Source organism: Phodopus roborovskii, unplaced genomic scaffold (genome assembly GCF_943737965.1).
Source record: "Phodopus roborovskii unplaced genomic scaffold, PHOROB, whole genome shotgun sequence".
NCBI lineage: Eukaryota > Metazoa > Chordata > Mammalia > Rodentia > Cricetidae > Phodopus > Phodopus roborovskii.
In genome coordinates, this window is record NW_026126436.1 from 4,976,341 (window position 1) to 4,993,998 (window position 17,658).

A 17,658-nucleotide genomic window follows, 5' to 3' on the forward strand; every position below is an offset into this window, starting at 1 on the left:
TGGATTCAAGGTCTACTTTATGAGATGGAGCCTGTGCCTGACTCTGATTCAGTGGCCGAGAACCTAAAAAGAGATAGGTCATGAGCCTAGGGAAAACAAAGTATTATTGCTCTGCTATGGAAACACAGCAATAAAACGTCTCCTAGTAAGATTTTGTTGTAACCATGGATCAGTACCTTGCTCACTCATCATCAGAGAAGTTTCCTCTGGCAGCAGATGGGAACTATTAGAGACCCAGACCCACAACTCGACAATGTGCCCAGAATGAGAGATTTTAGAGTTTGGCTTCATCAAAATATCACACAGGGTTCAGGGAACTACACAGAAGAGGAGGCAGAAAGATTTTAAGAGCCAGAGGGGATGGATGAAACCAAGAAAACGATGACACAAGACTGACACACATATGAACTCACAGAGACTGTGGTATATACACATAAGGGCCTGCACAGGTTCAAGCCAGACAGGGTCCCAGTGCTAAAAGATGGAAGAGAACATGAGCAATGAGCTGCCATCTCTGACCAAGAAACTATATGCGAGTACCCACTTGCAAAGGCAAAACTAAGTTTTCTCCAATAGAGTCTCACTGGAGATATTAACCACACTTAAGGGCAGGCCGCAAACCTAGCAGTAGATGGCTACTACTAAGTGAACTCAATGGTATTGCTGCAGACTTCTTGTCTCATAGTGTTATGTTTGGCATTTTTTGTCTTACTGGTATGCGCATTTCTTTTGTGTATATGTTATGTTTTTGTTTTTTGATTTTGTGGTTTTATGGGTTTTCCTTTGTGTGTGTGTGTGTTGTGCTTTTGCTTTGTTTTATTTATTTTGGCTTCTTTGGGTTTTTGTTTGTCTGTTTTCTAAAGAGAGAAAGAAAAGGTGAGATGTTAAGTGGATAGAGAGGATGTGGGAGGAGATGATAGGAAGGGATACTATGAACAGAATATATTGTATGAAAAAATATTTTTAATTAAAAGAAGAAATATAAAAAAACTGACAAATGCTATTAATAAATCAGCTATTTTTGTATTATTGAGAAACAAATATTTTCTATAAATTATATATTAATTAACATTTATAAAAATTATAACCTATAAGTTGGAAACAATTTATATACAATTTACTGAAATCCTTCTCTATGCAATAATATTAATATAAGAGAATCTGAAATTAAGATATCAAGTGCAAGAAATAAAATAATTAGATGAATTTCAATGAAGATAAAATTTTTTTAAAAAATGGTATAAAAAAATAAAATCTACTAACACACCGAATTCAAATTTCATTATTCTATAAACACACATAAATAAGCATAAGACAAATACAGTTCTTTTAATCTATATGTATCTGAATATATAATAAACTTTTGTTGACTTACAAAGTATGAAGTCAAATCATAGTTGTTTTAATTTATGTTTCATCAGAACAAAATATTTTCCACTATTCCCATAACAAAACCAATTTAAAACCATATTAAAAATATGCACAGGCAAGCATGAATAAACAGATACATACATACCAAGAATAAGAGCAGCAGTTGGAATTTCTCTGAATTTCATTTGACAGCCCCAGTTACTTGAATTTTTCTGGAAATCAGAATGGGACTTTTGCAGAAAGTCAACTAGGTTGTCAAATAGATTTTTATTTAATTCTTCCTGTAATTGCTACAATGAAAACAAAATTTCATGAGTTATTAATAGTGGTAATCTGGTATTTGTTTCCTGGTATCTTTGTTAGGGTTTCTATTGCTGTGAAGAGACACCACGACCATGGCAACTCTTATAAAGGAAAACACTTAACTGGGGCTGGCTTATACTTTTAGAGGTTTAGTCCATAATCACCATGGTGAGACTTGGTGGTATGCAGGCAGGTGTGGTGCTGGAGAAGTAGCTGAGAGTCCTTCATCTTTACTTGGAAGCAACAGGAAGTGGTCTGAGATACTGGGCATGGCTTGAACATATACATAAGACCTCAAAGACTGCTTCCACCTTGACACATTTCCTCCAACAAGGCCATACTTACTTCAACAAAGCCACTCCTCCCAATTGTGCCACTCCTTTTGGGGACCATTTTCTTTCAAACCACCACTTCTGGTGTAGTGAAATTTCAATGTCTCTTCCCTTTGAATGTTCAGTAATTTTAGTTGAGATTAACAGGGTAAATTTAGTTTAGATTAACAGAGTAAAAGAACCCCACAAATGTATCAATGCACAATGTACTGAAAGAGAATAGGAGGGGAAGAAACCCCACACAAATATATTCAGACACAATGTATTTTGAGTGAAAAGTGGGAAAAACATACAAGTACATTAACAGACAATGAGCAGCATACAATGTATCAAGAGGAAAGAATAGAAGGGAAAGATGGCTGAAGCTTAAACTGCATTCTGTGTGTTTTCTTTTTTGATTTTTGAAACAGGGTTTCTCTGTGTAACAGCTCTAGCTGTCCTGGAACTCCTTTGTAAACCAGGCTGACCTCCAGTCACAGAAATCTACCTGTCTCTGCCTCCCAAGTGCTGAAATTACAGGTGTGAACCACCATTACCCACTGCATTCTTATATATACAAAAAAAAAAAAAAAAAAAATCAGTGGGGCTCTTAGGGTTGAGAGGGACAGGAGGAAGTTTGGGAGGTAAAGTGGGGAAGAATAAGGATGGCAAGTTATGAAAATGTGAGATTAAAACACACTAACAAAGATGGTTTCTCAGAGCCACGCTGTGCCTGCAACTTCTCAGAAGAGCCATCTGGAAATACATTGAAGTAGAGGGCACTAAGATATAGTTTGGCCATCAAAATCATGGTACTGCTCTTATAGAGGACCTGAGTTCAGTTCTCAGCACCCACATGGCCGCTCATAACCATTTTAACCCCAGTGCTATCCTATTTTGACCCATGCAGATTTTAGAAAAGAAAGTATTACAGATGCAGCTGAAAGACTACATATAAGATGGGTAACAGCTAAATGAAATAAAGCTTTGGATTACTCCATTTAAAAATCTCTCTCATTTGCTTACTCCATAACTATTCACTAATCATTTTGTGTATATGAAAGATAGTCTTTTCCCTAAAAAGATAAATAGGCAAAACTGGAAACATCTATTTTAAGCTGAAGAGGTAATTCGTTTGAACCAAAGCACTATCTGATGATACAGAGGGTGATAGAAGGCAAAGCTAAGTTGGAAGAACGACATGTTGTAGAATCAAAGAAAGGAGAAAGCACAGAACACAGAACATTTGATAATCACTGATACAGCTAAGTATGAAAGAATCCAACGTGAGAGGAAAAGAGGCGCAAACAGGTGAAGGTCTAGCTCATGAAACTAACACTATGATTTTAAAGGATTTGGACTTTATACTGTAAGAGGGCACCCAAAGAGCTATAAGGTCAAAGGATAAAGTGGGTGGCACTAGAAAAAGGCTATATGAAACCCATCCCAAAGTCTGGGATAGAGCTGCATTTGCCTGAAATGGGGGAGAGTTCCTAATATGACTCAGACATCAAAAAGCTAGTGGCAGATTAAAAGGGTGTGATGTCAAGAACATTACGATAATCTAAAAACTGAAGACAGTCGGGCGATGGTGGCATACACCTTTAATCCCAGCACTCGGGAGGCAGAGGCAGGTGGACCTCTGTGAGTTCGAGAACAGCCTGGTCTATAAGAGCAAGTTCCAGGACAGCCTCCAAAGCCACAGAGAGACCTTCTCGAAAAACCAAAAAAAGAAAAACAAAAAGGAAAAAAACAAAGAAAGAAATGAAGACAGACAGGAGCTTGTAAGGTATTTCAGCAGTCTTACAGCTCAGTTCCCAATGGAAGACTTACAATTTACCTGTTAACTCCAGTGAATCTAGTGTCCTTCTTCTGAAGGCACCTGCACTCATGTGCACCCACCCACACATGCACAATAACTAAAAGTAAATCTTAGGAAGGGAGGGAGGGAGGAAGGAAGATGGCCTAAACTGGAGACTGTAAACTGGAGTATCTTCAAGGACTACATGGAAAACATCAATGTGTGGTGATATGTTGTTTATGATCAAATAAATCAGAATGCAAAGCTAGCCACAGCCACAGAAGCTGGACAGTGGTGGCACACACCTTTAATCCCAGGACTCAGGAGACAGAGGCAGATGGATCTCTGTGAGTTCAAGGCTACCCAGGGCTACATGAGAGTAAATCACTCTAAAATAGAAATGGAGTTCATGGCTTCAATCCCAGCTCTAGAGAGATATATAAGATAGGAATAGGTCATTCAGTATTCAGTCTTAGGCAATTTAGTCTCCAGCCATGTTGAGGTCAGGATTGCCCCAGCCCTGGTAGAGGTTAAAGAGCTCTCTGGTAGCATGGCCACTTTGCTTCCCTGATCTTCAGCTTGAACCCCAATATCTGTCTCTGGGTTTTCATTATTCATGATACATCAATGAGCAAAGACAAGTGTAAAGTAATAGCGATAGAAGGGAAACAGTACAAGACTAATGATGGGAGATGTTATTCTGTAAATATGTTTCTTGTATTGGTTAATGAATAAAGCACTGTTGGCCAATAGGAAAGCAAGATAGTCAGGACTAGGAGACAACGAGGAGAGAGGAAAGAGTGGGAGGAGTCAGGATGGAGAACTGAGAGAGCAAAACGCCAGCCCGCCCCTCTCTCCGGTAAGATAAGACCACATGGAAGTACTTAGATTAATAGAAATGGGTTAATAATTAAGACAGAGCTAGCCAATAAGAAACAAGTAACTAGCCTACAGCTTTATATCTAATACAGAGTCTCAGTGTGTTATTTGGGGCTGGCACGGGAGTGGGACCTACTCATAACAGACTAGAAAGTAGGAGGACTAAAAAGATGGCTCAGTGGGTAAGAGTGCATGCTGTGTAAGCATAAGGCCTTTAGTTGGAATACCCAGTAACCACTTAAAGCTGTGTGTACTCCCATTCAAAACAAAAACACTATAGCAATGTATTGGTTAAGCAGAAGAAGCTGTTGGCACTGGAACTACTGACTTGCTGTACAGGAGATACAGCCAAAGCATGTAGTAAGTTCTAGATCAGCCTGAACTAATGTTAACACCATGTCTCAAAAAGAAACCAAAACAAGCAAATCATAAATTTAGAAATGGCTTCCTTTCAGACTTGTGTAACTTCTTAACTGCATTTAAGAGTAACTGTCACCATAGTAAAGTTCTTTATCTTAGCAAATACTATGTCCCAGTAACTGAGGTCATGCTTAATATTTACAACATGACACATTATTTTCTTTGAGGTACAACAGTTGTATTTGATTCTTATTTCTCATTTGCTATGCATAGTCATATAAAGCATTAGAAATACGGGAAGTAACATACAAGATTTACAGTATTTTCCTATAGAAATGTAAAAAGGAAATTAATCACCTCTGTTTCAGATTTCATCCGTTGCCATAGCAAATGATAAGTTTCAAATCGAAGTTTACTGTCCTCAGACTCAAGATTCTCATTATTAAAATAATCTTCTACAAAAACCAGAAAGTCAGTCAGTTTTTTTTTTTTTTTTTTAACACAATAAAATTAAGATGTGTGCAAAGACATACAGCATGGTAGAGAGGTGTCAAAACAATTTCTACACATCAAAAAAAATCATGTATCTATGTAGACATTTTTCTCTATACATTGGAAAAAATAGTGTACTTTACCTTTTGTATTTAATTTTATGTCTCATTTTTATCATGTTAAAAAGGACATTTAAAACTTTAAAGTTCTAGTCCTTACTAGTGACTCTCTAAGCTTCTACTTAATGATTTTTCAGTTCAAGGTATACACAGACAACATTAATGTCTTCACCTGCATCTTCAATGAATGAATCTTTAAACTCTTCCTTATTCAACAAGTTTTCATACTCTTTTTGCTCCATTGACATAGGTTAGTCCAGTCTTTGACTTAATTTGTATCCTTTTCTCTTCTCTTTTGGTGAAAGTTATGTGCATTGCCAAGAAAGACAAAAGAGGGTGTTGAATCCTCTTGACTGAACTAACATCAGATGGTTGTGAGCTGCCATGTGGGTGCTGGGAATCAACACTGGTTCCTCTACAATAGCAGTCAGTGCTTCTGGCAGTTGAGCCACCTCTCTGCCCTAGAGAGTGTTTCTTTATATTCTTTTAAAAATATTTCCTCCAAAAAGTCATTTAACAAAATATTTTTATTGTAATCGTTTTGAAACCATGTACATCAAGAAATATATTATTTTGAAAATCTAACAAATGTATACCCAGTAGATACAAAAACAAAGGTTCCATAAAACAACTTTTATCCTATCCTAGAGTAGCAAATATGCTCTATTCCACCCTCTACTACAGTGATTTCATAACTTGCAATGGGTTGTGACCTCCAATTTGGAAATGGCAGAAACTCACTTATTTATTGACTACTCTGCCCTTCCTCTCATTGGTCTGATGTTCTTTTAATCTAACATTAACATATACTTTGAACTGTTCTTGAACTTTCAGTTTGTTCTATTCAACTCTATTTCCATACCAATGCCTCTCCACAGCCACAATTTTATTCATTAAAAACATGGGGATATAGAGGTGGCACAGCAATTAAAACACTTGCTGTTCTTGCAGGGAATCTGGGTTCGACTTCCAGCACCCACATGTTGACTCAACCATCAGCAGCAACACTTCCAGGGTATCCAACACACTCTTACGGTCTCTGCAGCAGGCACTGGACATGTACATGATGGATGTACATACACATAGGCAAAAATATATAAAGATAAAAAATCCTAAAGATTCAAGGCCAGCCTGGTCTACAGAGTGAGTTCCAGGATAGGCTCCAAAGCTACAGAGAGAGGAAAAAAAAAATCCTAAAGAAAAAAAAAGTCATGTTATGAAATCAATAGTGATCTTGACACTTCTCAAAAATAATTAACAAAAATTCTTAGATGGTTATAAAAATTCATATCCAACCCAAAGATAAATGTAATCCTAGTGCTCAGCAAAAGTATTCCAAGCCTGAAGTCAGTTTAGGCCATAAATAACTAGATATATTTAATTTAAAATCATACTTGAAAAAATTACTGGCTCATTCCTTTACTAAAACATTTATATTCCTGACAATTTCCTACTTTTTTTTTTCACATTTGTATTTCCTTCAATCAAATATTTACATTCCTAAGTTTAGAGCTTTCACTCTAGCATCCGTTAGTAATGCTATGTCTTTACTTGGTAATCTGGAATACATTTTCTTTCCTATGAAGGAATGCTACTCATAATAATTGACTTAGTTTCCACAAGTATCTTACTTTTGTCAAACATTTTACAACACAATAAAGTCATTATAATGCCTAGATGACAAGGTTATGGTATTAAGATGCAAAAAAGAGAATATGCAACAATCTATTAAAAGATAAAGCAGGATAATAAGGTAGCCTTAAACAGGCAAAAATAGTCATTTAATTTGATTGGAAGGATGGTGATAAAATGCTACATAGCAAACTAAGGCAGGAATTTATGTGCTGGCTAACTAATGAAGCACAGAGTGAAAACAATCTTGGAAACTGAGACAGAGCATCAGTAGGCACCGGCCTATAAGCGTCACTTCTCTCATGGTCGTTCAGTGAGCTTGGGGATGGAGGGGGGGGGCGCTGCAAATGGTAGCTATCCCCTCACCACTCACCTCTGCTTGTCCTCAGTGAGTGCCTCAGTGCCTGTAAGCAACCCTGTCACTGGGGCTGCCATTCTCTGTCTCAAGCTCTTTTCCCAGTTTTACCAACTGTTTTGGTAGACGTGCAGTATTCCACAAAACACTATTAAGTGGGAGAATTTACCAGTTTTTGCTTAGGGATGTACCTAACTGCCTTCAAGTCAAGGAACAAATGGTGGGGAAAATGCACCCCACCCCCCTTCTCTCCAATCATTTCAACTATTGAAGCCAGTGAAGGTTACCACTAAAAAGTGGGAACGATTTTCCTTGTCCCATCTCTCTTATAATCAAAGTCAATTCCTTACACAATTTAAACCAAAACAATGCCTATTAGTCTTAAGTCAATACAATGAAAGAAAAAAATTTGAAAACTCTAAAACAAAGCTCAAATTATACTGCTGTACATATAAAATGTTGATATTACAAACTGTAAATAAATCTAAAGTTATAACTGAAATCCAACCTAAAAAATTCTATGCAAACACTTGCCTCATATTATGAAATGGTTTCATAAAGCAATGGTTAGACCACAAAGTCTAAAACCAGAGGATGGGTTCAAATCTTAGCTCTATGACATCTATTTTCTATGTATTCTTGTATATGGCAATGGAAATAATACTACATTCCGCAAAGTTCGCTGAGGGGATGAAAGGAACACAACAGTCCAGGACATAATAAATGTTTTAAAATATTAGTGAATTTGTTATAATTACATTGCTGGTGGTTTCAGATATTACTGTATGGTATGTGTCTCACATATACAACGATGGAATAAATCCTTAATTTTCTTTAAATTATTTCTGGTTTTCTTCATAATCACACTTAAAGTTTAAGATCTAGGGGAACAAATATTAACAAATTGGATGCTAAGATACTTTACCTATTGGCACAGAGATCTTTCTTTTCTTGATGTCTGGTTTAAACACGAAACAGCCCTATTTAAGAAAGAAAAAAAGAAGGAAGGAAGAAAGGAAGGAAGGAAAGAAGGAAGGAAGCACAAAGTCAAATTAAGCAGACAAATCTAAACACCCAAATACTCTGTCAATAAACAAATTCTTTAAAAGGGGAGTTGGGGTGGAATATAGTTCTTTCAGTTTCTAAGAAATCACAAGACTTCTCTTTGAAATACAAAAGGGGAGAAAGTCTTTAACAATTATCCGTTTCTTTTTCCTCAGCTCCACCGGTTGCTCTCACACTCTTTAAGAGCAGCTCTAAGAGCTAGGCAAACTATTTTAGTTCAAGTTTCATAAAGTTTAGGACAGAAACAACATTAATATTATACATTAAAACAAAGATTAAGTACCAGGCAGTGGTGGTACACACCTTTAATCCCAGCATTTGCAAAGCAGAGGCAGGCAGATCTCTAAATTCAAGATCTGCCTGGTCTACAGAGTGAGTTTCAGGACAGTCAGGGCTACACAGAGACCCCTTGACTCAAATAAATAAACAAATAAAGATTAAGTTAAAAAACACTGATACTCTCCCACTCCAAAATGATTACTTCTTTAATTAATTCTAAGTATCTACAATTAGGATATAAGTAGGTAATTTTGGTCTTGTTCCACCCAACATCTCCTATTCATTAATACATTCCTTTCCATTTATCCATTACAGTTTTGCTCAAAACTCATAGTTCATCTCTGTAATCCCAGCACTTACAAAATTGAGGTAAAGCCATCTTTCAAAAAAAAAAAAAAATCAATCTGGCATCTTTTGCAGGGGACCCTCCTAGATTCTCTCAAGAGAAATGTTTCTCCTGAGATCTCAGGATTCACACATCTTTGCTTTGTCTCCCTGATAAATTGTAAGTACATTTACAGCAGAGATATGTTATTTATAATCATCTCCTCAATATTTATGAGAGTACTAACAACTACAGTATACAGAATACAAAATGAATAAATACTTGCTAAGTAATTTCCCTAGTAATTTTGCAGTCACATTAAGTTTCCTATTATTACTTGGCTCCTAAGTTTCTAGTTGTGCTGTATTCTACCGAAATGAAAGTTACCTTCTATGCACAGTCTCCTAAGTCTCCTAAAAAAGAGAGAATAAAAGAAGCAAAGTATGACCAAAAAAAAGGGGGGGGGCATCTCAGGACTAGTGTTAGACAGCTGTGTAAAATATAAAATGGCCATGTGAATTACATGTTTCAAATTAAGTTGTACTTATATTTGCAACTAGTAAAGCTATGTGAATTACTTGTACCTATTTTTAAGAAGTACCTTGTACCATGACACGCATATCACTGCATCCATTCCATATGGACCTGCTAATCAGTTAAGGATAGCACTGATGCAGCAAAACATAAAGAGTTCTAAATGGGATATTAATAAAGATGGGCAGGCTATGAATACAATCAATGAATACTAACAGAAACATATAACAGTAATATGGTTAACCATGTTAGACTAGAAGGCCATCAGTCAAAAAATATGAAGAGTAGCCAGGTGGTGATGGCAAATGCCTTTAATCCCAGCACTCAGGGGCCAGAGGCAGGCTGATGTCTGTGCCTTCTATGCCATCCTGGTCTACAAAGCAAGTTCCAGGACAGGCAGAGCTGTTACATAGTGAAACCCTGTCTCAAAAAAGCAACAAAACAATATGTACACACACACACACACACACACACACACACACACATACATGTTTATATACACACACAAACACACACACACACACACATATTTGAATGAAAAGAAAAATAACAAAACCTGATGGGTTTAAGGAGAAGAAAAATAAATTTTAAAAATGTTGGCAGTTCAATGAGTTTCTTAAAAGGTCTTTAAAGGTTCTTATTTATTTAAGATCTATGTCATAATCATTCATCAGCATAGCTATTTCTGTGACAAAGCAAAAAAAAAAAAAAAAAGGCTTCTCTGGAAAAAATTCTCATTTTCTACAAGTTTTACAAAAATGAGAGGACTAAAGCTGGGGATGCAGCTCAGTGGTAGAGTGCTTGCTCAGTATGTACAAACTACAGAGTTATACCCATAAGTAAGAAAGGAAAGGAAGTTTTATGCAAACAGTATTAGAAGATAGAGCATCTAAAACATCTGGAACTTTGTAGTCAAGGATAAACAAGGAATAACCCTAATAAAAGCACTAGTGCAGTTAAATCTCTTTTTCTACCAGTCAGTCCTTCAAAAGATTTTAGAGGAGGGACTTGCACCTCTAATCCCAGCTCTTGGGGGTGGGGACCATTTGTAAAGTGTCTCTATTTTGGTTGAACAGTGACAACTATAATTTGGTTTAACTACAGTAACTTGTTTTTATATTCTTGTCTCCCCTGCTCCACACCCTCAGAAATGCCCAACAGGAAAGGTGTTTATCCATCACCTAAACTTCATGAAATGAGCACTCACTGGCTACCTCAAGCAACCATGAATTGCTGGTCAAAACAGACAATATTCCAGTCTCCTGCAGAAGCCCTCATCCTGTGAACTGTGAGAGGACTCCCTCCACCATGTGGGCCAGAATCCTCACAACTTCTGCTGTGCTGTCTGTGATGTTAATACCACTTTGCACTTAAAACTGAAGTCTTTTACTCGGCATAGCAGCACAGTCCAGTAAAACTTTAACTTAAATGTCAAACAGCTGCTGTTTTGTTGTGCTACTGAAATATAGCAGGTGCTAATGGTAAACTTAATCTACCTTAATTCAAATGTAAATAGTCACAGGCTGCTAGGGGGCGATACAATCCTAGAATTTCTCCTCTTATAAACTACATTTTGATTTGCACTCCTTTGCCATCAAGGCAGTCCATGATTCCCCAATACACTCATCTGAATTATACTTTTGTTCTCTCTTTCCCCCCCCCCTCATGTTCCTTTCTCCACTTTCGGGTTATCCTGAGTTTTCTATTTAACATGTTCCTCTGTTTCTACATTCTATGGTAAAGAACATGTCATTCTGCTCTCCCACCCTCCTGCTTTATATGCTCTCCATGATTCTTAGTTTTCTGGTCTTGGCCAAACTGTGTCTCCAAAAGCTTCGCTGGTTTCCTAGAGCTCTTGGTTCTTCCCTCTTCTCTTAGAACTTTTCCCCTTACTAATACGGCAATTCAAGATTAGCTGCTTATTCATATCTCTGAGTGCAGAAAGACACTTTGTTTAGGTTTGTATTTCGGTAATTAAATGCACAGAAGGAACTTCTGCGGGGTAGGGGGGGTGGAAGCGGGGCGCGGAGGGGCCACGGCATACAGTTGGGGCAGCCGGCCGGCTTGTCTTGGTGCCACGGCCTACTTTGCCAAAGCAAAGATGTCCTCGAACCCGGACCTAGGCAAAGCCGCCCGAGTTCTGCTCTTCCCGGAGCCACAGCCAATGCCCATCCGCCTCGCCGTGCTTGCCAAAGAGACACCGCGGAGCTCAGGCAAGCGCCACCCCCACGTACCTTGGACACCGAGGAAGTGGCCATAATCCACGGCTCCCTGTGCCTGCGCACTGAACACTTCCGCGCGCCCCTGCGGAAGCAGAGGCGACTTCCGGCACGGAGGCGGGGCGTGCGGAGGCGGGCGTCCGGACGGCATGGCGTGCGGCTTTCGTAGGTCGATCGCCTGTCAGGTACTGTCGCGAGTGGCGAGCCCGAGGGGGCAGTCTGCGGCCGGCTTTGCCTTCTCCCTGCGCTGCAAAAGCACGCGGTGCTTCTCTGTCTTGGCATTCCCGTTTGTCATGATTTTACCTGGGAGGACCCTGTGGAAATTAATGTTTGTAGTCATTTATTTTGGAGCGTTGATTAAAGTTGATGGTTATGAATCATGCTAAGGACTGGCCCGTGGTGGTGCACACTTTTAATCCTAGCACTTGGGAGACAGAGGCAGGTGTATCTCTGAGTTTGAGACCAGCCTGGTCTACAGAGTGAGTTCCATGACAGCAAGGGCTGTTACTCAGAGAAACTCTCGAAAAAAACAAAACAAAAAGAAAAAAAAAAAAAAAAATCATGCTGAGGGCCGTGGAGATGGTTCCTTGGGTTCGAATTTCCAGAGCCTATGTAGAAAAACCTGTGTGGCTAAGGAAGTCTGAAACTACAGTTTCTGGGAGATGGAAAAACAAAAACAAACAAAAAAACCCAGATGGATCCAGCTGCCTGGGTTTTGCTAGTGCTAGCACAGATTTAGGCCCAGTCTGGCTGAGTTGTTTTAGACCATTCTGGAAGATGTTGCATGGCTTCTTAGGCAGCACTTTGATAATTAAACTCGTTTATATCGGTGGCTTTAATGTAAGGTCTGTGTCTGTTTGTGTGTTCCTTCAAATGGAGAGGCCAGAGGTTGGGTGTGTTTCCCTTAATCACTGTCCATCGCGTTTTCTGAGACAGGTTTTCATTCTGAACTTGGAGTTGAGCAAACATTCAGCAAGCCTGGCTAGCCAGGAAGCCCAGGGTTTAGTGATGATTCTAGTGTTAGCTGAATTGACTGCATAGGACAGTCAGAGAATTGACTATCTGGGAAAGACAACAGACCAAAATACTAAAACCACAGAAAACTGAGAGATGAGAGAATGAAACAATGGTTTGTTTTGTTTTTTATTGAGGCAGGGTTCTGCCTTTGGAATGGAGTCGAGTCTGTGGCTATTTGTGGGAGTGGTGGTGGGTGGGGTAGGTGTTTCAGGGCTTCTCTAGTGGTTGTGCTTGTTCCTCTGGCCCACCAGGGAGGTGATCCTGGCTGTAACCTATGTACTATGTGCTCAGTTAGGGAAGTGGTCATCCTTTGAAGCCCCTTTCTCTACCTTTGACTTGCCTTTCTAGCTGTTGACTGTGTCTCTGCTGACCTTTATCCCAGGAAGGCATTGCTAGTCGGTGCACCTTGCAGGTGCTGTTGTTCTTAGCCCTGGGCAGGATCTGTCAACAATGAATTAGCTCTGCTTTCTTTGTTCTCATGACCAGATTTTAGTCTTAGCTCTCAAAGAGGGTAAGAGTTTATTCTGGAGCCAAATTTGAGTGACCATGGCCTAGGAACATGGATTTATGGTATCTCAGTTTCCATAGTGGCAATATGGAAGCAGTTTCATGGGGGTTTTGCAGTAGCAGAACAAAGAAAGTTCTAAATCAAGGCATTTTAAAAAACATATTGGCAGAATCACTGGTCAGGTAGGTTACAAGATGGGGTTAACTCCTCTATAGCCTTTAGATGCTATCTGACAGCACTCTTAGCCCTTTGCCGGGTGGGGAGCTAAGATTTTGTTAAGTTAACACATCCTAGAAAGTTTGTCAGGATGTTAGGTCTAGCTAGTAGAAGCAAGATATTGGGTCCAACAGTGACTTGTAATTAGGTTCTGGATCTAACATTCCAAAGTCTCCTTTGCCACTGCAGACAGCATGGCTTTCTTTCAGGAATTCTCATTGACATTATCAAGGTGTAGCTGCAGTTTTTCTTGGTTACCTGTGCCAGAACTCCATGTCTGTGGTGTAGTCCAGAGTGGTCTCCTTCCTAAAATAGCTACAATCCTTACTTACAATTTAGTACCTATGAATGGGCAACAATGTCTTGCATATGTTCAAGGAAGCTGACTGGTTTGATGACACTGACTCACAGTTCTATCCTCCTTTTTTATGTAAAATAATTCATGCAATGTATTTTTATTATATTCGTTCCTTCCCCCTCCCAACTTCTTATCTGATCTACTTGGTTATTTCATACCCAGCATTGGGTCCTTTTCTTCCTCATCCCTAATACCCCATCTCTCTACAGCACCAGATGTGGAAGGTATAGATGTGTCACCTTGCTCAGCCCTTACAGGAGCGCTAGGATTTCAAACCCTGATCCTCATGCATTCATGACAAACCCTTTACCAACTGAGCCTTGTCCCAGCCCTGTTGGTATAATCTTCTGTAAACTTTTCTCCTTCCTTCTCACTCTTCTCAGCCCAACACCTAGTTCCCATGAGTCATCTCTCAAATACATTGTTTGCACTGAAGTTATGAGGCTTGGCTCCACAACTGAATTTTGCTTGATTGTGGTTTTCTGTAGTGGTCTCTTGTTTGACACATGTCCAAGGAATAACTATGTCACAGTGTTATTCTGAGCATAGAAATGCCTCTACCACCAACCTTAGCATAATCATGAAAGAAGCTTCTCACAAATACAGATGCACCGGTTTCCACTCACTTATTATCTGTGTGCTAAAGAGCAATTCTGGGGTCTCGTACATTCCAAACCCAGGGCAAGTAGCCGGTGCTTGACCAATGAGTTAGCCTGTAGCCTTTGCTTTGTTTTTTGTTTAATTTTTCTTTTGTGTATTTACTCCTGCTATTCTGATGAGTAAACCTTTAATAGGGTTTGGGCATGGGGATCAGATTTATTTTCCCCTAATGTTTGCTTGTTACTATTAAGTACTATAATTTTTTTCTGTTTTGTTCATTGTTATAGCATCAATATCTAAAATACTGCCTAGTACACATAAGTTACTCTTAATTTTTTTAATGAAAAATGTTTTTGGATTCTCAGTGATTCATACCTTTTTTCAGATATTTCTCTAAACTTTTCTTTTAAATTGACAACATGAAATCCATTGAAAGACAAGTAGTCCTGCTTGCTACTTTAGAGTCAAACCTTTATGTTATACTCAACCCCTGACATCTACAACTCTTTACCTCAGTCTGATAGTTTATATAACTTCTTTATTATGGATTTTATTTAGTGTCATGTCTTTGAGATTCATTTGTGCTAAGTGCTTGAAACATTCCATTTACTCTGGAATAGATACAGCAACAATTTTGACCTGTTCCTTTTTTTATTTTTAGCTTTCTAGAATATTGGCTCTTCCACCAGAAAGCTTGATCAAGTCAATATCTGCAGTTCCAGTTTCAAAGAAACAGTTAAGTATACTGCAGTGATCTGAAATTGGTGAATTTGTTGGCAATCTAATTTTACTTAACTCTTTATCTTACTCAACAGTTTATCTAATAGTCCTTAAAAGTTATGCTTCATTATATTCAACTTACTACAATTGGTATCATAAAATTACAATTCTATTTAGGTGTTCTGTGGAGGACTGTAATATTCCTTTGTTAATTATTTTCATGTTTGTTTTTGCTAGCAATAATGTAAGTCTTTAGGAAGCAGATTCTAATTTAATTGTTTAACAATAAAAGAATGGCAATGTGTTTATAATCTCAGAGCTTTTGAAGGATTATTGAACACTGTATAATCAGCTGATGCTTAAATACTATTATACCATACTTATCTGCCATTTTGGTTGTGTTGTTTTGTTTGAGTTTTTATTTGAAGATTCCCAAGTGATAGAAACTGTTGTTTACGGCTATATAAAATCTATATTGTTTTCAGCCAGGTGGAGGTAGCACATGCCTTTAATTCCAACACTTGGGAGGCAGAGGCAGGTGGATCTCTGTGAGTTCCAGACCAGCTTGGTCTACAAGAGCTAGTTCCAGGATAGCCTCCAAAGCCACAGAGAAACTCTGTCTAGAAACATCAAACAAACAAACAAAAAACTATATTGTTTTCTTGGGTGCAGGGAAAGGTAACGGTCTCTCTACATAGCTCTGGCTATCCTGAAATTCTCTAGGTAGACCAGGCCTTGAACTCACAGAGATCTGCCTGCTTCTGACTTCTGTGTGCTGGGATAAAAGGTGTGTGCGCGCCACCACACCCAGCCCTACTTGCATTTTTTCTTTCAAAGCTAAAAATAGTAAGTTTATAGGTGCTCTCTAATCTTTGCCTTCTCTTTCTATTTACTTCCTTTTCATGAAAAGAGGGGATATTCACCCCTCTTACCTGAAAGTTCTAATAAAATTAAGGGGACAAAGGATATACCAGTACTGAGAATTTTATATTTCACCTTTAAAAACCTCAGAGCTAAGGGTCTACTATGTGGCAAGCTTATTAACTAATTGATAGAGTACAGCCATCCTTTGGTGATTGACGGCAGGTAGTCTTAGAGATCCACAATCAGCAGAAGCTGCAAACAGTAGTGTGTTATTTCCATGCATCCTCCATATACCCTTCATGTACTGCAAATCATTTTTATATGCCTATAATCCCTGTTACAAGGCAAATGCTATATAAGTAGTTGTTATTAGTGTATTGTTTGAGATAATATGAAAAATTTGTTCATGTTTAATGTAGATATAATTTCTTTTCTTTGAACATTTATGTTATTGCAGTCCAAGGCTGCTATACATTCATGGATAGACTACATTTTATCCAAGCACTGAAGTTTTTTTAGCAAAATGTTAAGTTGACAGTTAGGATAACCATCCTAATAAGGAATTCCAGGAAGTGGAGGAACTTTAAAGAAACCTATTTCCTAATCATCTACCATCATCATTTTTGGCACAGGACCAACATTGTGTGGTCTGTAGTTTTCTCCTGCACTGGATAATGTTGATAGCTACTGGTTTTCAAAGCATTGCGATTACATCTTTTAAATGTTCTCCCCTCTCTTTACTGTTTCTAAGCAAAATGTAGCAGGTAATCGTTAGAGATTTCAAGATAGTTCCTCTTGATGTTGAAATGATCCACACAAAGTCATTATTGACAACCTCACTGATTAAGCCCATTAAGAGTTTTAAGTCCTTTGTTTGTTTGTTTTGTTTTTCAATACAGGGTTTCTCTATTGCTTTAGGGCCTGTCCTAGAACTTTCTGTAGACCAGGCTGGCCTTGAACTCACAGAGATCCACATGCCTCTGCCTTCTGAGTGCTGGGATTAAAGGCATGAGCTAACAAGTTTTAAGCCCTTTTTATTGATGGCTAGACCAAGAGCTGCTCATGACTCTAGAAAGTCCCTTGGTGCCCAAACTCAAGGCAGCATTAAGAAGAAAACAAAGCCATAAAAACATCAGTACTCTAGGGGTGTGTTTGTAAGAGAGAAGCATTAGCAAGGGTTTAAAGTGGCCTAGGAACATCTGCTTTCCTCGAAACACCCAGCGGTGACATCTAGACACTATATAGTATGCCTGGACCATGGCCAAGTCCAGAAGTGGTGCCAAGGTTAGTGTAACTGTGTGGGTGGAAGGCTGACAGGCACAAGATAACA

General features: G+C 38.6%; 2 protein-coding genes across 4 annotated transcripts in view; one reads left to right on the forward strand and one right to left on the reverse strand.

Moving 5' to 3' along the window:
* Orc3 (origin recognition complex subunit 3) overlaps positions 1-12,156 on the reverse strand; it is a 47,244-nt gene extending 35,088 nt beyond the window's left edge. For both annotated transcript variants that reach the window (XM_051187503.1, XM_051187504.1), the window contains exons 1-4: positions 12,061-12,156; positions 8,549-8,603; positions 5,383-5,480; positions 1,517-1,661 (exon numbers count right to left, since the gene is read on the reverse strand). In XM_051187503.1, coding sequence (XP_051043460.1) covers positions 1,517-1,661; positions 5,383-5,480; positions 8,549-8,603; positions 12,061-12,084 — 322 coding nt within the window. In that variant the 5' untranslated portion in view covers positions 12,085-12,156. The remainder of the gene's footprint in view (positions 1-1,516; positions 1,662-5,382; positions 5,481-8,548; positions 8,604-12,060) is intronic.
* Rars2 (arginyl-tRNA synthetase 2, mitochondrial) overlaps positions 12,130-17,658 on the forward strand; it is a 43,454-nt gene continuing 37,925 nt past the window's right edge. The window contains exons 1-2 of one of the 2 annotated variants that reach the window (XM_051187505.1): positions 12,130-12,230; positions 15,406-15,479. In XM_051187505.1, the coding sequence (XP_051043462.1) occupies positions 12,195-12,230; positions 15,406-15,479 (110 nt within the window). In that variant the 5' untranslated portion in view covers positions 12,130-12,194. Of the gene's footprint in view, positions 12,231-15,405; positions 15,480-17,658 lie in introns of those variants that run through there. The other variant, XM_051187506.1, reaches the window with a different exon arrangement.